This window comes from Triturus cristatus, chromosome 3_2, assembly GCF_964204655.1.
Source record: "Triturus cristatus chromosome 3_2, aTriCri1.1, whole genome shotgun sequence".
In the NCBI taxonomy this organism is placed as follows: domain Eukaryota; kingdom Metazoa; phylum Chordata; class Amphibia; order Caudata; family Salamandridae; genus Triturus; species Triturus cristatus.
The window spans coordinates 661,423,902-661,448,127 of NC_140584.1; the positions used below are offsets into that span (position 1 = coordinate 661,423,902).

The window sequence follows — 24,226 nt, forward strand, 5'->3', positions numbered from 1 at the left end:
ACTGTAAGTATGAGTGACTGTACAGGTGAGTGAGTGGATGTGTGTGTAGATCTAAGAGTCAATGAGTGGGTATGTAGTTATTGGTATTGGAGTATCTATGGTTTTGAGAATGGACGTCAAATTTTGATTGAGTATATCAAAGGGTGTGAGAAGATGCACTAATTTATCACATGGATGACGTCATCGGTGATGTCATCAGTGATGTCATTTCAGATGTAATCAGTGATGTCATCAGTGATGTCACTGACCATGTCATGAGTGATGTAATATGTGACGTCATCAGCAGTGCATTGCGGGGGCGCGAGTTATAGTTAGCTGAACTAACTATAGCAGGGGAATTTCTAGGGTTTTGTACGAGGGAAATGTCCAGCTAATTATAACGCCCCTGAAACCTATGGTTTTTTCAGTGAATTTCTAAGGTTTTTTAAATGCCAATTCCTAACTATAACGCCCCTGAAACCTATGGTTTTTTCAGTGAATTTCAAATGTTTTTTAAATGCTAATTCCTAACTATATCAGGCCCGAAACCTATGGTTTTTTCAGTTAATTTCAAAGGTTTTCTAAATGACAATTTTGAATGTATTAATTGTTATACTGATTTTTTTTATACTGATTTACTACATTTTTTAAACTATTTATTTTTAGATATATTTTTTTTAATTACATTATAATTACATTATACATTACAATACAAAATATACTTTCTCAGAATGAATTACTTTAGTTTAAATACTTGGCAAATAGGCAACAGACTTTTAAGTACAGTAGTTACAGTTGTTGCAATGGGCAACACAATTTCAAACACAAAGCAACATTGAGCTCAATGTGCATTTCTAGTTAAATGCAATTAATTACTTTATGGATTACTTTTCTAACCACAAGACTGGATCCTAGATTCAGTCCATGGACATCTCCTGTGAACAGTTGAGTAAAAGCGCTTTGGTTACAGTAGTGATTTTTAAGGAATATTATTGTATTTTAAAAGTTGACACTTAGAAACTTTTTCCCATAGAATCACCAATGTTATCCTATGGCAGAAAATTCACTTAGCAGGTAAGTAGTGTTATCGTTACTTTTTCTTACTCAGTGGTGGATCCTGGATCCAGCACTGGCCAACCTCCTGTAAACAGTTGAAAGAATGTGTTTAAGTCATACAGATGATTTATTAGGAATAGTTTTAGTTTGTGAAAATAGACACTTAGAAACTTTTCTGGTGAAAACCACACAATGGATTCCTATGGAAGGAAATACAAGTTACTGGTAAGTACGCTTAGAATTACTTTTCAGGGTCAGTGCTGAGCTAAATGATGCAGCCCTGGGTTCTCTCCTGATAACAGGTGAGTAAATCGGAATTCGTAGTTCGGCTGATTTTAGAGGCATATTTGTACGTTTCAAAAATGGACACTTTGAAAATTTTCTGGTGAAAACCACACAATGGATTCCTATGGAAGGAAATACAAGTTACTGGTAAGTACGCTTAGAATTACTTTTCAGGGTCAGTGGTGGGCTAAAAGATGCAGCCCTGGGTTCTCTCCTGATAACAGGTGAGTAAATCGGAATTCGTAGTTCGGCTGATTTTAGAGGAATATTTGTACAATGGTGAAGGAAGGGGGAGGGGCATGAGGTGACGTGTGCAAACACGCCTTGTGGCGCGTTTTAAGTTGGGGAATTAATTCCTCTTCAATCCTGAGGTCCCCTGGGGGCCAACTAGCCCACCAGGTACCTCCAGTATGCGCCAGGGAGCTGCATTGCAGAGAGGTATTCAGAGGCCACGCCCCTTTTTACAACACTCTGCAACACAGCTCCGTGGCGCTTATTGGAGGTACCTGGTGGGCTAGTTGGTCCCCAGGGACCCTCAGGATTGAAGAGGAATTAATTCCCCAACTTAAAAAGCGCCACAGTGCGTGTTTGCACAGATCTCACCTCAGGCCCCGCCCCCTACCTTCACCACTGTGCAAACGCGCCCAGTGGGGTGTTTTAAGTTGTGGGATTAAGTCCCCTTGAATCCTGAGGTCCCCTGGCGGCCAACTAGCCCACCAGGTACCTCCAGTATGCACCAGGGAGCTGCCTTGTAGAGAGGTGTTCAGAGGCCACACCCCTTTTTACAACACTCTGCAACGCAGCTCCGTGGTGCTTAGTGGAGGTACCTGGTGGGCTATTTGTCCCCTAGGGGACCTCTGGATTGAAGAGGAATGAATTCCCCAACTTAAAACGCGCCACAGGGCGTGTTTGCACAGTATCACCTCAGGCCCCGCCTCCTACCTTCACCACTGTGCAAACGCGCCCCGTGGCGCGTTTTAAGTTGGGAAATTAAGTCCCCTTGAATCCTGAGGTCCCCTGGCGGCCAACTAGCCCACCAGGTACCTCCAGTAAGCGCCAGGGAGCTGCGTTGCAGAGAGGTGTAAAAAGGGGCGTGGCCCCCATTATAAAACCATATTGCCCCCGGGACTTGGCCCCCCCGGGGGCTAAATCTAAACGAAGCGCGGCAGCCCGCGCTTTGTTTTTTTTTGGGTGTCATCCCGTTCAGCGGTTCGGGCTGTAGCTGCGACAACAGATCCTATGGGAAATTGCATGGGGAAAACGCGTTTTGGGACCCCCCTTTTTTCTTGGCCCCCGCTTGACGAATCACCGCAAAACTTTCAGGGTAGGAGCAGAGCGGAGCGGAGCTGGCAAAAAGTTTGGAAAATTTTGCGAAGATTCGTCAATCGGCGCCAAAGATATTCCCAATAGAATGTTGCGTATTTCCTATGGCAAATAGGTCCTAACTATAACTATCTACTGGCGACCGCCAGTAGATAATATATATTAATACGTATACATATATATATATATATATATATATATATATATATATATATATATATATATATATATATATATATATCAAACCACAGGTTGCTCCTTCATAGAAACGCACTCCACAGTGTTTCAGGAAAAAATCCTTTTATTGGTAAAACGCCTCCAGACGCTGTCAATCTCTTCAGCTGTAACCGTCGATATGGCCTGACGAGTTTCAAAGACTGAATGCTTCTTCCTCAGAGGCTCGACGAACAATTATGCGTCTCTAGGCACACCTCCTTTATGTAAATACCACGCCCTCAGATGAGCAAAGGATTCTGGATCTTGAAGTGTGCCCATGTTTCAAACCCTGTATGGGCGCATATTCATTAAAGGGTGGCATACACACCGGTGAAGCTCACCGGTAAGTTCAATGTCCCAAAATCCACGTAGTACAGTATGCTCTCAGTAATAAAGGCACAGCAACTTCGTAGTACAGGTCCAAATATTTATTACACAACGCGTTTCGGCAAAAGCCTTGATCACGTGTAACCAAGAACACAAACACCCAGAGTTAAATAAAGTTACGTGTGGGAAACAAATATCATGGAAATCAAGAAGGGACTTCGCGATGGCTCAAGTGTTCCCTAGCATGGTCGCCATCTTGGAAGGGCAAAAAGTTACAATGGCAACATTAACGTATATCGTACAGTGAAAATCAAGGTTAGGTTCGATAGAAGTGCCAATGATGAAAACAATAAGTATAGCAAAATATGCACAATTCATCTACAAAGCAGTAAAATCTACTGGTAGAAACAATCATCCCTAATCGGGTTCGCCATCTTGGAAAGGTCAAATCAAGCGAGCAACACAGTTAAATGATCGTAAAATGAAGATTCTACACTAGGTCTGGCTAAAAAAGTGTTGATCATAAAGATAAATAAACAACACAAAATTCTAAAATACAAGTGTAAATAGAAAAATAAGCTTAGTCATTACTATAAATTCATCACAGAAGTAATGGCACAGAAACTGAAAACACTCACTAAAGTGAGAGAACGGGTCAAATACCAGAACCAGTAACAAAGTCCCACTTGGTGTCTCAGGTGTAGAATCTGTCTCAATGGACTAACGTTCTATGAATCAAACATAGTGCTACTAGTAAATGAATCAATGTTGAATGACACTAAACAGCGACCAAACCTGTATCAAGGTCTCATCTTAACTTAACATTAGGCCTGGGCGAAGCACTACGCTACGCTCGCGTAGTTTGCGAAGTTCGCGCTACTTCGCACTACGCGAACTGCACGTAGCACAGTGCGAACACGCGTAGCGTAGTGTTGCGTAGTGCTGCGGTCATTTTTTGCTTGCTCGCGGTCCTCAACGTCAAGTTGGCGACCGCGAGCAAGCAAAATGACATCCCGGCGAGACTTTTTCCTTGTTCGCGATCGCGAGCATGGAAAATAAACCACCCGTGCGAGATTCCCAACGCGAGGAGGTCAGGTTTCTCATTGCGAGGGCTCGCGTATGCTCGCGACCGCTCGCGATGAGAAACTACCAGTTCGCGTTGAGAAAGCTGCCGCTCGAGTAAAAATCTACTCGAGCAGCAGAAAACTACAGCTCGCACTGTGCAAGATGCCATTTTCAATGATTGCACAGTGCCGGTTGCTTGTCCGCACTGTGCAATCATTGAAAACAACATCTTGCACAGTGCGAACATGTTACTACGCAGTTCGCGAAGTGCTACGCGTAGCTCGCGTAGTGCGAACTTCACTTTGCGTAGCTTCGCGAAGTGCTACTTCGCGAACTACGCCTACCCTTACTTAACATGAATATCACAAAAAAAGAGATATACCAGGATCCCAGTGCAAGGAGGTGTGAGTGTAGATCAGGAACGGAGGAAAGGGTAGGATGCCCGTGTCGGTGTGTGCCAGTGTAGGGGCTCCTTCCTTCACTCCTGTATAAAAACATACAAAATATTCACATTAGAATATATTGTACACACATACAACAGTGCAAAAGGAGGAAAAAGGTTGCTGTTAGTGTTTTTGTCACAACAAAATACAGGCAATTAAAATTATTATGCAGTAAATACATTATCACTGATCAACCTAAGCAAATAATACAATACAGTTAGAGTGTAGGGCAGAGACCTCACTCTCAGTAGGAAATAAATCATGTCTTAAGATGAATGGACAATTCTTCATCTAAGTTCAGCCCCCCCGGACTTTTGGTCAGAAATTCAATGATGTATCTAGATTCACGTTGTCTCAAGGTCAGAACTCTATCGCCCCCTCGAAGATTTCTGGGAATCTGTTCCAGAATCATATAGCTCAAATCTGCGACATTGGCAAAATGACGTTCATTAATATGACGGGCCACAGGGTATTTAGGATCCTTGTGAGAAATTGCTCTGAGATGTTCTAATATCCTCTTTTTAGCTGGACAGAGCATACTCCCTATGTACCACAGTTTGCATGTGCATTCAATCACATAGATTACAAAATTAGAGCTACAAGTCAAAAATTGCGTTAGTTTTTTACTGATCCCATTGTATTCTATATATATACTGCTGCGAGGCAATGCAGATCTACGGAAACTTTGTAACGAGGTTGCCGATGGAGCGGTGAGGTTCCCTGGTTGTCGGCTTGTATGGGCAGTGTTCTCGGGACTTGCGGTCTAAATGTACTCACTGCTGGGGATTGTTTTAAGATTACTGGATGCCAGCTACACCCACTTGGGTTTGAATATTTGCAGAACTTCAACATCCAGAAGGCACTTTGGTACACGCCCATGGGGGCGGGATGTTGGTGATTTAAATAACTGCTCTGCAACGCTGTGGCGGCTCTGCTTGGGACGTGCCTATGATTAAGAACGAAGATGTTCGAAACGCGTCAGGCTTCCCAGAAGGTTTCCCAGAGAGGATTTGTGCTGTGAGCTTGTATAACCTGCCAAGTCTTCAATAAAGTGGTCTACTCACCGTGTGTGCGGTCTCAAGCAGGGCAACCCTTTCTTATATATATATATATATATATATTCACTTAAAAAACCATAGGTTTCACACATGTTATAGTTAGCTGGACATTTCACTCATAAAAAACCAATGAAATTCCCCCGTTATAGTTACTGCAGGCAACTATAACTCACGCGACCGCAATCCTCTGCTGATGCTAATACTGTATTTAGACACTTATTTACCCATGTCTTCTTCCATTAATCTTTAGCTATACATATATTACAAATATTTATTTTTCAGAAAGACACATATGTCATCAGTGATGTAATATCTGACGTCATCAGCAGAGGATTGCGGTCGCGTGAGTTATAGTTGCCTGCAGTAACTATAACGGGGGAATTTCATTGGTTTTTTATGAGTGAAATGTCCAGCTAACTATAACATGTGTGAAACCTATGGTTTTTTAAGTGAATTTGCAAGGATTTTTTAAATGCTAATTCCTAACTATAACGAGTGTGAAACCTATGGTTTTTTCAGTGAATTTGTACGGTTTTTTAAATGCTAATTTATTTATGTATTATTTTTTTATATATTTATTTTACAATAAACTACGTATTAAAAATTATTATTTTTTTTTTTTTTGGTTTTCACCCTGCGAATTATTTTTTTTTTGTAAAAAAAATTTTTTTTTTTGTGTGTTTTTCAGGGTGCGCGCACTGTGCGCGCACCCCCGCGATTTTTAAAAAAAAAAAAAAAAATGTTTTTGCCTTCGGGGTCCTTCAGGGACCCCCTGACAAAGGCTAGGGGGTCAGGAACTCTCTACCCTGCCCCCTTTTCACGTTCGCCACCTTCCTTTTTCACTCTCGCACTGAAAACAAACAAAATGGCGGCCGACACTTCCTGATTTCGACCGATTCGAACGTTGACTAACATGTAACCACCAATCAGAATTACGCTCGCGCACGTTAGGGTGCTCGCACGGTGCTCGCACGGTGCGCGCACCCTGCGCGCATATAGATATATATATGCTTTTAAATGCTATTTTCTCCGGAAATACTGGACAGATTTACACCAGACCTGCAAAAGGCACTTCCTTGACCTTATGGCTACCTCTCTGCCAAATTTCAAGTAATTCTGTTCAGCCGTTCGGGCTGTAGCTGTGTCTAAAGGTCCTATGGAAAAATGCATGGGAAAAACGCGTTTTGGGACCCCCCTTTTATCTCAGCCCCCGCTTGACGAATCCCCCCGAGACTTTCAGGGTAGGAGCGGAGCGTAGCGCCCCACCTATTTTGAAAAATTCGCGAGGATTCGTCGACCGGCGCCAAAGTTATTCAAAATAGAATGTTGCGGATTTCCTATGGAAACGTGGTCCTAACTATAACTACCTACTGGCGACCGCCAGTAGGTAATATATATATACACACACACACACACACACACACACACACACACACACATACACATATATATATATATATATATATATATATATATATATATATATATATATAGGGTCCTTACCTACAAGTACCACCTGTGGCAGGCTTCATCATTGGACCCTCACACAGACACTGAACGTGAATGGGTGGGCTCGACACGTTTGTAAGTGGAGCTCTTTGAATGGTAAAAGTAAGTGAAGGCAGGGTTGAGAGAGTGAGTTAAAAAAGCTTTTAAATCCATGTAATAGATTTATACTTCAGAGATTTAAGGCTAGGTAAAAAAGAAGAAATGTATGATGCTTTTAGGAATTAATGTTACCAGGCATCTGATAGGTCGACATATTTCAGCCTTTATGTAGCCCGTGAAGGGTCAGTCGGCTCTCTTCAGGACCTTGTTGTCACCTTACTTTTTGTGAATGCTAATTTGCTGTGCAATTAAATAGTAAAAAACATGCACGTAACCATACAGACCATATTTATAGGACCTTGTCCTTGTATGGTTGTACAAGAGAAAGAGAAAGAGGGGGCGGATTAGGCATCAGTGGGCGCTCGTGCTTTTTTGGAGCACCCCAAGTAGTGTGGGTATTAAATGGTCTATATCCATTTGTTTCCTTTATATCGTCGTCACCACATATAGAGACTCAGCAAATTAAAATTTAAAGAAGAATTAAGGAAAATACTATAAAAAGGAAAAACAGCCGTGACCTATTACATACATGCCTTGCTTTTTCAACAGATATCATAGAGGTGCCACGGGAGGACGGACTCTGTAGCCAAACACTAGGAGGAAAATTCATTTATTAGTCATCTTGTTGTGTAAATTTCTTACTACATTTACAGAACATTTCAAATCATCAGCGTGTAACACAGAAAAAGAGGAAGAAAAGATCTTACTTCATTAAGAGTGCGCATCCGCTCGCATTCAGAGCGTCTCCCTGTGTCCCTGCATGTTGGAGAACTCTGTTTGTTCTCTTGCTTTATGCATGCAGAGTATCATCATCATGTGATCCTGTGTGTGTCACAGGATCAGGGCCGGAAAAGAAATACTCACTCTATTGCGAGGAAAACTCTAGTGTTTCAAATGCGCTCAGGACCAAGTAATGACTACCGGTATGCGGCAAGAAATACTGTTGCGTTGCTAGTGGTTGTATAAGGGCGATCTGGATTTTGTCAAACTGCCGATAAAACTGTTACGTGCGCTTGGCCGTGGCTCCTCCCTTTTGTTGAATAATGAGCAGAGGATTATGGGATTATGAGTGCAAATTCCAGATTGAGGTTATAAAATCCTTGTTTGTCACTTAAAGAAGAGTCATAATAATCCATGTTCGTTTGGATTTATCGAACCAGTATTAATCCCTGTTCATATGATAATCCTTCTTCAATTACATTACGGGCACTCTGATTTGTGCAATTATAAGGCGTTGCATATACCTATGTCTAATTTAGTCAGTGGAGTAATCGGCTGTGGCTAATATCATGCCTCGTATTTTCCAACTATGTGAAAGGGGAATGGAAATCCTAGGGATGTCATGTTGGGCCTATTCAAAGCTGTCACTATTCCTCATTCATTGATGTATTTAGAGAATATCTACAGAATATTTCCCCATGGAACATCATCATTTAGTCCTCTGGTGTGAGTAGATAATTTATAAATCCATCTTTGTTCTTTTTCAAACAGCATTGTTTCCAGATTTCTTGTTTCTGCTGAGACTTGTTCTAAAACTGTCCATCTCATATCATTAGGGGTATGATTGGTTGTTATGAAGTGTTCTGCCATCCTGGTGGTGTGACGTCTACATCGTATTGTGCTTCCATGTTCCATGATACGTGTGTTTACTTTTCTTGTTGTCATTCCAATGTATTTAAGGTTACATGGGCATACAATGAGGTAGATCACTTGTCAACTGTTACAATTTGTATGTTTTCTCAACTCCCACGGACTGTTTAGTTCTAGGTCTGTTGTTTTCGTTGCTAGACTGTCACGTATGCTTCTTGCTATAGAGCACAAAGTATACGTGACAGTCTAGTACACACAAGTCCTAGACAACAACAAACATCAGTACAGACAATGCAGACAATGCTGGGGCTCCGACCAATCACAGGACATTACCTCTGTGGACAATGTAGCGTATGCCATCTAACGTCAGCAACAAAAACAATAGAGCAATCATACCCCTAATTGTTAAGTCAGTAAAACAGAATGTGACACAGATGCACATTGTTAACTCAGAACACGACTGAACGTCTACCTGCAGCCGCCAGGTTTATTGGCCAACTTGGTGCCTTTAATTGAAAACCTCATAATTTCTCACTTATTCCAATCCAAGGCAAACGAGGCTGCATGCAAAATACGCAGTAGATTTCAACAAAGCAGTGGGCATTTGCAGACGGTTGTTGGGTGCAACCAGTGCGCATGCAAGTGCAGCAGGAATTTAGGTGGAAAATCAAAGGCCTTAAACAGGGGCCGCCATCACAGCTACCAGTTAGCTAACACCTGTAACTCTTGTTTTTATAACACTTTTTATGAACAAGTGCTCAATCAACAGTACATTTGTGTTATTAAATACAGCTTGACATCATTCATTTGACCGGAAGGTACAGTGGCTACATCAGCAAATAAATTGAAGAATCCGTCGTAACTCAGTAAACAGACAAACCTCCCCCTTAAGCCCATGTGACTTTGAAATGAATGACCTTCGTGTACTACACCCTCCCCCCCTTCCACTTGTATAAACCTCTGTATTCCTGCCAGCCTCCCCAAACCTTCTCCCACTTGCACGGGCATGCTCTGCTTAGATAGATTGTATGTTCAGCTCACCAGCACTAATCAAGGTCAGCCTCCCATTCAGCCACCTTTGGGGGACAGGCAGCCACCTCACCCCCGTGCTACATTGTGCATGGCCACCGCAAAAGCCAGTGCTAGCCAAAGTTGTTTAGATCTCGACCAAGACTTCGCATCTGGGATAAGGAGCAGGTGCCATTTAGCTTCTAGAGGGACTTCCTGTCTCACCACCTCAGGGGGCATTCCCACAGCAGGTAATAAAAGGTCCCCTCCTGTCCACATCTCCGTTGACATAATGTGGTGTTAGCACTTCCCATGCGGTACAACAGTGGCCTAGAATAATATGTCCGGTGTAAAATCTTCAATTAGACCAGCTTAAGCGAGATCTTATAGCCAAACGGTAACTCTAGACTATAATCTAGGCTGTCGCCGCAGCTTGGCGCAAACTACAGTGCGTTCAAGCTCCCTTGGTCACTGTTATCCGGATTAGCTTGTGGGACAGCAGTTTTTTCCTGGTCAGGATGTTGCAAGTACGGGGCGGTTATACGGTTCCAATCAGTTATTTTCCTCTATGAGACTTGCCATGGCTTCAGGGAATCTAGCCAGGACCTCCCTTAGATGGAACTAGAATCTCATTCTGGATTTGTTAAGAATCCCATCAGTGTATGAAGTTGGTGTTCCTGGATAGGCAGGAAGACGGCGAGGGATTAAGAAGGTGAAATGCAGCTGGATTCACCTAGAGGGTAATTCTTGTGAAACTACATGTATATCACAGAGGGTGGCAACAATTTAAAAACATCCGCTCTCTTGGTGCAGCGACAAATGCTCGAGAGAGCAGTGTAGCATTTCGCAGAGTTGAATCCCAGTACTATCGCATAGTGCCATCAGGAGCAAATGTTTTTTTAAAGATTTTTCTATTTTCCACAACCGATAGCAAGCACACTCGCAGTAATTTAGCTGATGCTTGACAATGGCATGAGTAAGTGGGAAATGGAGTCCATAGGTAAAGCTCGGTACACGAAAGCACACTGGTTTAAAACCTTTGCTAGCGTAAAGCTGTATGGCGTCATGGTATCTGTGATTGTTGTAGTTTATTATCCCCAAACGTATTGCTCAATCAGGGCATTGCAGAAACAGCAAGTAGAGCAGGGGTGGACCCTTGGTTCATCTCGTCCCAGTTTCCAACCACACTAGAGTCCATTTTACTTGGTAACACCTCTCTAAGCAGCAAATACACGTCAGGATATCCCCTCTGACGTCTGAGCTGGGCGTTCTTAATATATTAGTTTCATACTTACAGTGTTACACGTCCTATGAAAGAACCTATGGACAGAACACACACTAGGAAAATGCAAGCCCAGTTTGCGCCGCTATAACAAGCCATGTGGCCTCATGTTTAATCTTTAAGTTAACCTCTAATTTTTTTATTTAGTGTGCAATTGTCGCAAGTAACATACTTTGAATTATTTTTATTTTGAGCTTGAATAAAGTGCTCATCATGCGAATGCATTGCATGTATACAGGCTATTAAATGAGTGTCCCTCCAGGTTCCATAACATGACGTAGCATAACATGTGTTCGCCAAGCACACGTTCACCATGAAGGGCCTCTTGGCGCGGTAGGATTTCCCCAGTCATTTGTTATCCTAATGTTGCAAAAGTGGTTAATTTATGTAGAAATCAATTCTTATGGGAAAGAGAACCCTCACCTAACTCTTGAGTTAGTGCTTTTCTAGACCAAGCACTCTGAACCTATGCTGCCTATGAGTACGGATGGCTTGTGACTACTATACCTGGTAGTCGTCTGTCTTATGTAACGTTACCTATACACTGATTTAGACACATATGATTGATTGTCTCGGTGTAATGGGTGTGTGGTGTTAGTGCACCGACACCCCACACTGGTATGAAGGGAAGAGTGCCGTCAGGGGGCCACCACCATTGCCCCCACCAGCGCGGTCCATTTCAGTACCCACACAGCTGCTAACCTTCACACTGCTAGAAGTGCGATGATTTAGATTATTCAACACCCCAAAGCTATAAGAATGGCTTGGGTGACAGGTACCGACCTGACAGGTATTTACATGGGCTCGGTTACCCTTATCCTATCGGTGAAACGGTCTAACAAACCGATGGATGCATTGCTTAATGCATTACACAAGGATCACTTTCAGGCGTGACAAATCAGGTTCCAGGCCCTGCAAAGTTGAAGGTTTTCTTTATTTTAAATGGCATCATAGCGTGGTGCGCTAGCTAATGCTCTCTTTTGAAATGCCATCATTATTAAACTCACTTTGTTTATAATAGCTGCGGCAAATGCAGATGAACAAGGGAGGCAGGGCAGGCACGCACAGCAACTCTGCCCAGGATCACACTTGCATATTAGGGGGGAGCAGAAAATCCCCAAAGAAGTACATCGGCGGGATTGTGCGCAGGCACTAGACCCAGGGTCATTGGTGGCAGCCGATTCATCGGCCGAGCGAGTTGCCATAGAAGGATGAGTTTACTGCACCTGCCACTTAACTATTAGTATGCATACCCGGTCTACGCAGTAAATACAAAAGGTCGACGCACAGCACCAAGTCTGTGCTGAGGTTTCAACTGAGCACCCTTCAGTCGACAATGGCGGCACCGAGATACGGTACCGATAGGATGGGGAGGAAGCCTGGGGCCAGGTGGGGCAACAAAGGCAAGATAGCAAAATAACTAGTAATACGGCCACGACACAAGAATGTTACGTTGCATAGTTGCCATTTCTTGCTGCAAGATTAAGTGACATCAGGGTTTCTGAGATGGGTCTTTTTCGAAGGGCAATGACACAAACACCACTCTCTCGGTTGGGTACGGCAATGCTGGAGGTCACTGGTCAGCTAAGCCCAGGAAAACGCAGGGCACTGATTGATCCGTTTGGTTTGAAGCAACCAATCGGCAGGGCTCCCCTGGGTGCACCACAAGGTAATAAGCATTGAAAATGCAATAGGCCTCGCCTTTTGTTAAGTTAAAGCCATTTGCTTTGCTATATAATACCATTAGGAAAGCAAATGGCTTTGACTTAATAAAAGGCGAGGCCTATTGCATTTTCAATGCTTGTTCTGCAATGGAATCAGAATGGCCAACTGGGTTTTCCTTTGTTCCAAAATGGGAATGCTTTCACTTGAATCTACCATCCAGTTTCAGGACTTTCCATGTTTGTTAGTGTTTGCCAACATTTCAAAGGATCTCTTGAAGAATGAAGATAAGAGATTTGGATTTTTTTCTCCTCATTTGGAATTCATCTTTGTTCTTGTAAAACTAGGTCATGACAACACCCTCAGTGCCAGCAGGTACAATTTGAATTCAAATAAGTAAATACATAATTTTCTATCTTTTATTTATGAATGTATTTATCGCTGCTACTGACCAATTAATTTAAAATCGGCATTGAATTAAACACTTTGCTACTTGGCCATAATTACAGCTCTCGTTTCCCAAGCCACTGTTTAAAATGCACGCTTTTTTAAAGGCTACTTGTTTCAGAAATGCTGTAAGATGTCTGTGACTGCCACAGGCCTCTCTTTTGACATTGTAAGTACCCACGACGACCTGTACATTTTTTTAAAGGCGGTTTTATGATGCTTTATCAGTCTTTTCCTTGCATGCTTTGAAATAAAAAATCCCTGCCCTTTAAATAATGCATTGATTTTGAAATATAACTAAGCTGGTTACAAATATTAACAATCTAACGGTTTATTTGGTTTTTATAACATGATTGTAACTAACTATACACTGATAGTGTGCTCAGTGTCTTGGAGTACGTTTCTATGTTTGTAGCTGATGCACTGTAAATGCACCATGATTATTGTCCCCCACCTCCACTGAAGAGGCCGAAAAGCTGCTTTTTGTTGGAGGTTCGACAGGAAAAAGTCGTTTTAAAAACACTGTCAGGCAGCGTACGAATAACGTTTCATTTTTTGTGTTTTTTCCGTCACACCGTGGCCTAAAATGTTCTGCACGTTTGGGTTTAAGTACAAGAAAAGATAAAACGTAGGAAAGCAGCAAGAAAGGTTATACTTAAAAGGACCGAGGTAAGAAGGTGTCATGGTGTTAGTGTTAACCGCAGCACCGTCGTCTGCAGTCTATTCAGCTTATGGTGTTTGTAAGTAAATCAGTTTGCCCTTGCAGTGACAAAACAGACCAGGCCCGTGCAGCAAGTCTTACTGTTTACGCCCGGTACAGTCCAACTGTGGGCAGCAAAACTATTCGTAATATCTGAAGGCGCTATGGTGGATACAGGAATGACTGTTGCATGCGATTTAGGCAGAGCATTTAATGCTGGGCAGTATTTAGGCACACTATTTGAATTACATCGCTACCTTCTCGTCCAATTTGGAAAATGAATTACTAGGTTTTAATTTTTCGTATTTTAGCATGGGTGTAATTTCCTTTTACGTTGTGCTCAACTTGCCGCAGGCAGGCTATCCATGACATCCTTTCGCCTAGTTTCGAGCGCCCTGTTCGGTACCACTGGAAAGGATCACGCCAACTTCACAACACATTTCAACAAATATGAAAATAGTTCAGCCAACAACTTGGTTGTGACATTTCCCACATACATTTCCCTGCCTCTGGGGGAGGGGGGTTAAGAAAAGTACCTTTCTCCCTTCTGGAACTTCTTTTTTGCAGTTGATGGGTTGGCAAGCTCGTACCCTGTAGATCCCATTACAGAAACGCCAGTTTTCCAGCACATGTTGGTTTCATATAAAAGTATTTCCCCACTATAATCCATTGTTTGTCAGTTGGAGGGAGGGGGTCAGCCTTCGTTTGTCCCTTCAAATTAAAATATTCCCTTGCAAACTCTCCAGGTATTGATCAGGGACACGTCACAATATATATCTGGCACATTGATATTTTAGCACAGGGCAAAATGGAGACCTGTTGCCTTTACTGCTGTTTGGGTGTGCCCTCTAGGCTGTGTATCGGAATAGTATATTTCGCGTGACATATGACCAAATGTATCCTTTTGAAACGCATACTTTTATCGTCTAGGCCCGTCATATTAGATTAATGGTGAAGCATTTTTTGTGGGGTGGGGGGAGAAGGGTGATTGCTGCCAGTGACGCAGTTCATAACCCGTTAATTTTTCGCCTCCGTCTGCACCAAAACTATATTAAGTTGCATCTTTCATGTATTTGGGTCTAGTGTGTTCTGCCTCCGTCTAACTTGTAGACTCAGACCGGTTCCAAAAGCTGCATACACGAGACAGTTGTTCTTGGCATTCGCCATTAGAGTTGTTCTATTTTGGTCCGCCATTTTGAGTTCCTCCTTCGTGTTCCCTTTCAGCTGAGCCCGTGTGTTTATGCAAGCGCTGGCAGCCGTTGGTGCCCTGTCTCTGTAGCCGGTTCTGCTGCATCCTGAGCCGTGGTTATGGGTGCAACCTCCTGCCTCAAATCACTGCTGCTGGCCGCCGGCCAGCCACTACAAGGCCCTCAAGTCGGAGCAAAACGTGCTACAGCTGCAGCGGCAGCTTGAGGTCATCGCCGGTCTGAAGCTGACCCGGCACTTCGCTTCCAGGCAAGTGCTATCCAGCGAATGCCTCACCTGCCTGGTGGAGATGATCGAGGACCCGCACTGCGGCCCGCCCGTGGCCCTGCGCACCCTGGGGCTCCTCTTGACTCTGGCAGCAGACGGAGAGGCCCGCAAAGCGCTGCGATCTGCACACGGCCTGGGTGGCGCGTTGGCAGCCAAAGTGCACCGCTACAGCGGAGGAGGGAACCCGGCAGGAGAGCCTCTTCTGCTGCCCTGCGTTCAACTGCTGCAGCGCCTGACCGGGAGGAGTGAGCCCGGGTCCCCGACACGGCAGGCGCGCGCTGCAACGCCAACAACAACTCTCTTTTAGAGCATCCCAGTTGGACTGCCTCGCATGACTGGTTTTTTATCTTTATGGGGCCATGTGTTTGGCCCCATAAAGATAAAAAACCTTTTACGCCAGCAGTAAGTCGGGGCAGCCAGTCCAACTGGGACGGATCTAAAAGAGAAAAGTGTACGTCACGAGATGCTCCTTTCCAATGGCTGGCCACCGTTTAGCATAAACGGTGACGCCAGCCAATGGAAAGGAGGGGCGGGTCTTAAAGCCCACTAGAGAAATCTAACCTAAAACTTTAAATCTCGCCAGTGTGACTGCGCATGTCTGCGCAGTCTTACGCCAGGTGAGACCTAAAAAGGGTGTGGGCGCCCCCCAAAGGCCTTCGCTTCTAGTTGTTTCCCCGGGGATTACACAGATGACAGGGTTCATTTGTTCTGTGGAGTGAGCGACGTGTTCCTCCTGAATGTTGTAAGGATTACCTAGCTGCTGGTTCTACTAATCGTGGGCGGAGCTGTCGGTGGTTAGTAAACCAACAAGAAATATCTTCACACAAGGACATAAAAGAGCAATTTCCCACACAAGGTCCTTGGGATGCCTTATGGCAGGGACGCTTGAGGCAAGTGCCCGGACAAGGTCCTTGGGAGGCCTCAGGCCAGGGATACTTGAGGGCAAGGTTAAGAAATGGTCAGCGCGTTGTGGACACAGCACTTGAAGCCCTGACATGGCCATGGGGCCACGAACTCCAGACATTCGGTAGCAAGTTGAAGCCTCAAAGCCGCAGTAACAAGTAAGTGACAGAAGTAGACCTGTCACTGCAGTTGGAAAGCGATTTATGACAACCTTGAAGAGACATCATGACTGGAAGGATGATGCATTCCAGGATTATGCAAGTTATGGTTATTAATATGCAATAAAGTATAAGATGTACACCGGATAACCTGTTGCCTTACATTGTAGTCTAAAATAAGCCAGAAATGAGCATGTTGATGACCAATGACCAATGCCATCATGACAAATGTGTACCAACTTATGATGTGAATAAACAGCAGCTATTCTAACACCACAAAAGGCCTTGGTGTACATAATTGATGGTAAAGAAGGAACAACGAGAGGGCCTGTGAGTTGCTCACACAGCTGGGTGGGGTGGGGGGGGGGGTAGTACCCTTTAAATCCGACTCGCTATGCAAGATTTTCATGTGCACATGTTCTCTTGTGCTTCAATAATGGTACAGCTAACTCGTTCCTTTTTGTTCTTTCCCGCCAGGCCGACAATCCGCTGTTTAAAAGCGCCACGACCACTGTGGTAAATCCCAGGTTCAACGGAGAATGAAGAAGAAGTTTCCTAAAGAATTAAATAAAATAACAATTGCAAACAGAGGACGCTCATGCAGCATTTCAACCAAGAATCAACCAGACTTTTGTTCCAAGGCCCTTATTTAAGGATTGCCACTTTCAGATCTGTTCATTTATCGCACTTTGCAGGTTCTGTTATTGTGTGTACCCCATCCAAAGTTGTCAAGAAGGACTAAATTGAAACTCGGTACTTTGAACTGTGCTGTCAGAGCTGTCTGCTCCCAGGGGTGCTTTACAGACACCGTGATGGCGGCTTTCTTTATTCCTATCCCATCTCCTCAGTCGGTGAGGAGTTCAAATCAAGCAAATATCATTGTTCTGACTAAAGGCAGTGTCGTGTGTTGAATGAGGTGATGTATGATTGGCTACGGCACAAAATCGAATCTGGTTAAATGCAAACTTTTATTTTAAAAACGTATTTTAATATCCATAGTACAAAATCACAAATATATTTTTACAAGGGGGCATTTCCTGGGGTTATGGTGGCCATGCTGTTTTAGAAGCACCATAAGGGTGCTGTCTGAGTGCGTGCAATTTTTTTTGTATTTTATGATTGTTTCCATTGTTTGCCAAGAAATGTGCTGCATTTGGCTTTAGCTCCCTTTAAGGAAGGTTCAAGTACAGATGAATATTCAAAGGACTGTTGCCTAAGGCTCTCATAACTCCCATAGTGCCGTCTTAATACCCAGCTGCCTTTTTCGCATGTTATGTTTTCCTGTCTATCAAAGGCGTGATCTTTTGTATACCTTTTAGAGTATCACAATTGCCGAGACAGTTGGGTCCAGCTATGAAAAGAAAAGACTGGACGGGGCACTATGGGTCCAAGAAAACACTGAGTGTCAGCACTCTGATCCAGGAACTCTAGGCCCTCTTCATAAAGACATTAAAATGCTCTTTAGCGCGGGACTAGCATTAATTCAACAGAGGCGGTAAGGACAACATCATAATCATATGACCGACCATCTCCTGGTTAGCGGAAGTGTCTCCTGTCAGTATTTTCTCCTACTTTCCAGTCTTGTTCATTCCCTCTGTCACTACTTCCTCATGAGTTCACTCCACATTCAGGCTGTACAAGTCCAATCCCGCCTCAATTTACTACAAGACAAGAACTCGTCTTGTTCGACTTTGTTTCCAGACCCTCTGACCTTGGTCCTTCCTGCATGTCCATTGTGTAGCAAGAGTTTTGAGGGACCTAATGCAGTGAGGAGGATTGTCCCCTCCTTCCAAATTGGATTGTAAAGCGACAGTCATAATTGGGGTTCAGTGGATCCCTCATACTCTTGGTCCATGGCACCACCGCCGTTTAACCATTAAGCCTTGACTGAATGAGTGTGCTATTGATCCAGGCTAGCCTCTCATAGGAGACCCTCGAGAGTCCTATTTTGTGGACCCCAAGTGATACCCAACAGTTTGTCGTGCTCTAGGGTGAAGATTCTACAGATGCTCTCCTCTACAGCCCTGCGGCAGCCAGCCCTGGTCCTACACTTCATTCTAGGTTAGATAAGGCACACCACTGACCAAAGACCTCTAAGTGGGGAAAGAAAAGAACAGAGGTTTTTTGAGGGCTGCTTCATCTGTGACCATGGACTTGTTTATGGACCCAGCCCAGCTCAGGCTACCTCAATCATAGACAACAAGAACATTCTCACTTCCCAGTTCAGGTGCTCTAGAACATGAACGCAGCATCTACAGAGCATCGCTCCCAAGTGTGCTGTGTCCTTGGACACCTGCAGCCAGTGTAGACTCTTTAGCCAGGAGCGCTTTAAATCCTGGGAGGGGTTTCTTGGCCTGTATGTGTACTGTTACAAGTAAGACTTTAAGTCCCAGAATGCAATGTGCTGATGAGTATAATGACTGGCCTGCTCAACACCCGGCGTGGGGCTGCCTGGCAGGTGTGGTTATTATTGCACGCCCAGTTGTGTATTGCCTAGGACAGTTGCAGTTATGCTCCCCCATTCCAATTCACAAAGAAAACTGGTGAAGGTGTAAAACCTGTGCTCTTTCCTTACAAGGGGGAACAGAGAGCAATGCTTGTAGTAGCTAAAAACCATGGACGAATTTTGCTATCAAGTGACAGATTTTTGTTTTACCGTAACAGATATATTTTTGATTTAGCAAATGTATTGTTGAGATAATTACCTTTATTCTGTGACGCCTTTTATGTTTTAATGTATTAAACTGCACTAAAACCCTTGCCCAGGGTTTTAGTGAAAATGCTTGGTCAGTTCTGCTTTCTGTCCACAGATTCTGGCTGTTGACTGTTTTGCCTCGATCCCTTCAAGAGGATGCACGCGATCTCCTTGGAAATATTGGACTAGCAATAGTCCGGATGTCACAAGCCTCTCATGGCCAGTGATGAGAGCATCATCAGACAGCAAAAATGTTGACTGACACTGGGTTGTAAAGTCAAGCCTTCCTTTCTCCTCCACTTTGGCTTGACTTCTGTGTCCCTGAATACATGAAACACCAGGATTCAGGATTCACCAGGGGTGTATCAGACATTATATTTTTAGCTCAGTTCGTGGTAAAAGGGCTGTTATTTCTTGGTTGTGGAAGCCACCAAACTAATAATGTTTTATCTGAGTTACAGATGGGATTTTTCATTGGTACGTAAATAAATTGCGCAGATGCAGTGATCCCCAAAAATATTATTCATACTGTCATGCTACGGCTGGCTGCGTCACCATTGACAGAGTTCCCCAAATGGTGGTCCAGGAAATCTGTTTGGTATGAACATCAGGTTAAACAGGGCCTCTGATTTAGACATCAAGGCCCAAATTTAGTAACGTAAATTCAGGGCAAAAAAAACAATGTTGGGGTGGGATTTACTATTCAGCGCAAATCAGGATTTACGTTGGAAATTTTCCCAAAGAAAAACAGAGTTGTGCTATTTGCTACTTTGTACTATTTTGAATCAGGGACAGTCCATGGCTGGTACTTGGGTGTCCCATGCAATCACCCATGGGTTTTGACGCAAATCCCTATCTACTAACATTGGTAGACAGGCTTTTGCGCCAAAACCTTATGCCTCCTCGAGACAGACATAACAGGGAGATTTTTTTGAATTTCTCCGTATATATTATGACTTTACATTGGTGTTCCATTTTGGCCCAATCCCGATGCAATATCCTTTTTTGCATTTACTAAGCTATAGCTTGCCACTTTGTGTGGTATTCCATGGTTTAGTAAATTCAAAGTAACACCACACAGTGCATAGCGAAAAAGAATATGCATTTAAGGACTGTTTTTCCTGGAGTGTAATTATGCAACTAAACAAAATTGCCACAAAATTCTGTGTAATTCCGTGAAATACATCTTGCACTCAAAAAATTACCAAAACGGTCCTTTCAGGTAAAAATTCAATAATTTTTTAAAATTTTGAGTTGATTTCTGGTCGCTCGGATTTAAAATACTAACGCTTGGGATCGGATTTGCAGTTTTGCATTCACAAATTACCCAAACGGCCCACTCGAATAACAAATCGAACTGAAACGTTTTGCGACTGCCCACGTTACAGTTACTGTCATTCGCTTTGAAAGCACTGCTGTTCGCATTCAGACTTCCAGTTTCTTGTTTCAAAATTACCCTTGGTCCGACCAAGTAAAAAATCTACCTTGAATGCCACTTGTTTTTCAAAAATTACCTGGCCACGATCCATCTTGCGTTCAGATTTCTCCCTGGAATTATACAATGTGGTGTAATGGTGTAATCTCGGTAATTTTGTGTTAATTTTGTTATGCAAAATTACCAAAATTACACTGCTGTAATAAAAATTTGGTCCAAGGCTAGTAAAGCGTTGTTTGTGTTTCCCTGAGTGTATGGGAGCGTTCCTTGTGATGAAATGTTGCATGAGTTGAGTGGTGTTTTTTGGCAAAACATAGTATGTGTGCTGCTTTTGATGGGGAAATGTATGTGGAAGAGTGTGGGAGTGTTGTTTGTGCATTGGAATGAGTGGTGGATGTGTGGAGGCAGAGTGTCAAGTATGTGCTTGAAGAAAGAATATTGGGGCATATCAGCATGGACCTGTGGTAATTATCGCAAATCGCGCTTACTGCGATTTGCATTATTGCCGCCTATCGATGGAGTACATCGCCGTTTCAGTGGCGTATTAGCAACGCTTTGCACAATGGCGATGTACATTCCAGCGATAGACGGCGATATCCGGCATCTGCGCAGGAAAAGCTGCGATAATGGCAGTGCGCTACGGTAATCCTAGCTGAGAGGGGAGTGTGGATTTAATATCTCAATCCACCTCCCATTGTTAGCATAGCTAAATCAGGTCTGGAGCAGGTGTTAATTTCCGGCAATAATCGCGGGCAGTGCAGCTTTTGTTGTCGCTTGACCCGCATTGTTAATAGGACGATGTTGTGGTGGCGAGGGATTTCATTCAGGATTAGGTGAGGTACGCCCACTTTGCAAGTCATTAGCGATGATTATCGCTGACATGCAAAGCGGGAAGGACACAGGCGCGATTGCCAGTAAGCTGTCACTAACTGCTGTTAGCGAAAGCTTGTTAATTGGGCGATAATAATATCGCTGCTTTAGCGGCGGAAAGTGCAGCTAAAGCGGCGATATTGCCCTTGCTAATATGGCCCTTTGGTTGTGGGATTGATGTGTGTGCTTCTGTGGTGAAGAACTGTGTTTAATTGTGTGTTTTTGCTGTAGTATTGCGTGTAAGCAAAGATTTATTACATCTTTGTTTGAGGTGGAGTGCTGTATGTGTGAATGTGGGTGATGTGTTTCTGCGGTGTGTGTAGAAGGGTTATGTATGTACATGGGGTGTGTTTGTGGGTGGATTTTTGTATGTGTGCGTGTGTTTTGTGCACGCGAGTTGTGTGTAATAGTATTGTGTAAGTTGTGTATTATGTGCAAAAGTATTGTGTTGTGTGTCTGTGGGCGTGTGGTGTTTTTTTGGAAAAACTGCAGAATGCTGGGCAGTTCGATATGCCATGGTAGTACAAATGACCACTGGCGGCCACTCCGCACTGTAGCTCCTATCCCTCCACCATATTAGCCATCAATTGCCCATGGAGTCCGGTTGTAACTAATATGTGATGTTGGGCGGCAAAATTATTTCGATTTATTTTGTGTGCTGTACAATTGTTGGTTATTAATATAATTTCTTGCACAGATCGCGCATCAACAATGTTTTCCATTTGTTGTGCATTGAATAGAAATTTTAATTACCTCAGCTAGCTTAAGCATGTGAGGCATATGTCTATTTTTTGATTAATCACAAAGACATGATGCAAAATGTATTACAAGGATTCTGCTGTCCCATATTATTCTGTTAGTATCGAACTGTGACTAGTTAACAGAGCTTGAGTAAGGGAAACACTTTCATATCTTGCTTTGTCTCTTTGCTCTTTTTTTAGAAACCAAAGTGCCCTCGCTTGTGCCCGGGGCCAAAGTGCCCAGCCCCTCAAATTAACCTGCTGGGAGTCCACATCTCCTCACGTCAGAGGCCCATATATAAATACTGGCTATTCTTGGATAGGTAGAAAAGACTGCCTTCTGTTCTCGTGTTTGAGCACCTCTCAAGAGGCCAGCCAGATGTTTATGTAAATCAGAACCGCTGGTCAACCAGTAGTCTCCTCAAAACCCAAACGACCAGCAAAGTATTGGAAACTGTGATCATACACAGGACTCTTGGGGAAACAGGAGAACAAAACAAGGGTAGAGGGGACTATTGGCTGGGTCCATGGGAAATATCAGAGATGACTCCAAAAACTGGGAGACTGAAACAAGCAATACAGAACTAATAGTGATTATATTAATTAAAAGAGTGAAGCACAAAAAACATGAACAATAAACTGACCCTGCAAAGGCAAGTTGGGCGCTGTGGACTGAGGAAGAACTCAGAAGAACTTCAAAGATGAACCATGTCTCTACAGTAAACATAAATAGGGAAGGGGATACGATAGCGATAAATCAAAGCAATAGTAATTCAATGATCAAAGGAACAACAAAAACAAAGTTGCACAATGCATGGAGGCCAGGTGCAAACTTTTTGACAATTGAGAAAACCCACCAACTTGCAATGTAGCAGGTAAAACATGATTTTCCTTGCGTCTTTTTCTAGACTGTCTCTGCCTCATAGAACTTGGAAGGGAAACCATCACAGGAAGTTCTGATCATACAAGATTTGGTAAAAGCACAGTGTTCCCCATGCAAGATGTCCCAAAGAAAAATGCCCCCTGGCTAGCCTGTTACACCGTTGTCCCAATTCAGTGGGACCCCTTTTTAGGTCGAGCCTTATGAAAATGACCTCTGGGAATCACTTCAGCTTTTCAGCAAACTCGTGCATGTGGCTAAAAAAACACACGCACAAGTTTGCTGAAGAGCTAAAGTGACTGGCCATTGCGTGTGGCTTTCAAAAATGAAAGCACGCAATTGGCCAAAGGCGGGTGCATGTCCTAACTTTCCTAGTAAATGTTTCCTCCCACGGCCTCCACATTGCGGGAGCGAGAAGCGGTGGCGCAGGGTGCCATCTGTTATGGCTCATATTACAAAGCACCGCTTTTACTTTTGCGGCCGCGCTTGTCTTTCTTACAGCGTGCGTACCACTCACGGGACGCTGCAGCTGCATTCCTCTCATCCCACGGCGTTTTGCCTGCGGGAGCGAGCACTGAAGTTTGAGGCCTATTTATTGGTCAAACCTCTCATTTCCACGGCCAGTTTGACGTCTGTCAACTCTCACGAAAGATTCAGGTGATGACATCCTACAATACTAGCAGTCTGTCTGTGGTGGGAACTGTCCATAAACCCTTGTACTTCACATCTGGCCAGTGTCGGTCACACCAGTACCTCGTTATTAAAACATTTCTGTACTTTGGTGAATAGACAGACATGCACCTTTCAGGTACCGGTGACCTGCAACCGTAGGAGCAAAGTGTTTTCAGCAAAGGGGGTGCGGAGGGTGGAGGGGGGATTCAGCTCTTTAAAAGCATGTTGGTGTTGGGGGGTAGAAAGTAAGCGCCACCCATGTGAAGGTTTCTAGGACAACGGCACCCACACCTCTACTGGCTTAGTGGGGGTTCTACGAATGCTTGGATTAGATTAACATTTGTTAAAATC

At 43.6% G+C, this 24,226-nt stretch overlaps 2 protein-coding genes across 3 annotated transcripts in view; one reads left to right on the forward strand and one right to left on the reverse strand.

Annotated features, from left to right (window-relative positions):
* Positions 1-8,237, reverse strand: part of LOC146857906 (uncharacterized) — a 31,349-nt gene extending 23,112 nt beyond the window's left edge. The window contains exons 1-2 of one of the 2 annotated variants that reach the window (XM_085646855.1): positions 8,068-8,237; positions 7,890-7,953 (exon numbers count right to left, since the gene is read on the reverse strand). In XM_085646855.1, coding sequence (XP_085502981.1) covers positions 7,890-7,953; positions 8,068-8,072 — 69 coding nt within the window. In that variant the 5' untranslated portion in view covers positions 8,073-8,237. The remainder of the gene's footprint in view (positions 1-7,889; positions 7,954-8,067) is intronic. The other variant, XR_014979629.1, reaches the window with a different exon arrangement.
* Positions 1-19,373, forward strand: part of ITGB2 (integrin subunit beta 2) — a 332,357-nt gene extending 312,984 nt beyond the window's left edge. The window contains exon 16 of the mRNA XM_085648635.1: positions 17,061-19,373. Within this exon, the coding sequence (XP_085504761.1) occupies positions 17,061-17,126 (66 nt within the window). The 3' untranslated portion in view covers positions 17,127-19,373. The remainder of the gene's footprint in view (positions 1-17,060) is intronic.
* The last annotated feature ends 4,853 nt before the right edge of the window (positions 19,374-24,226 follow it).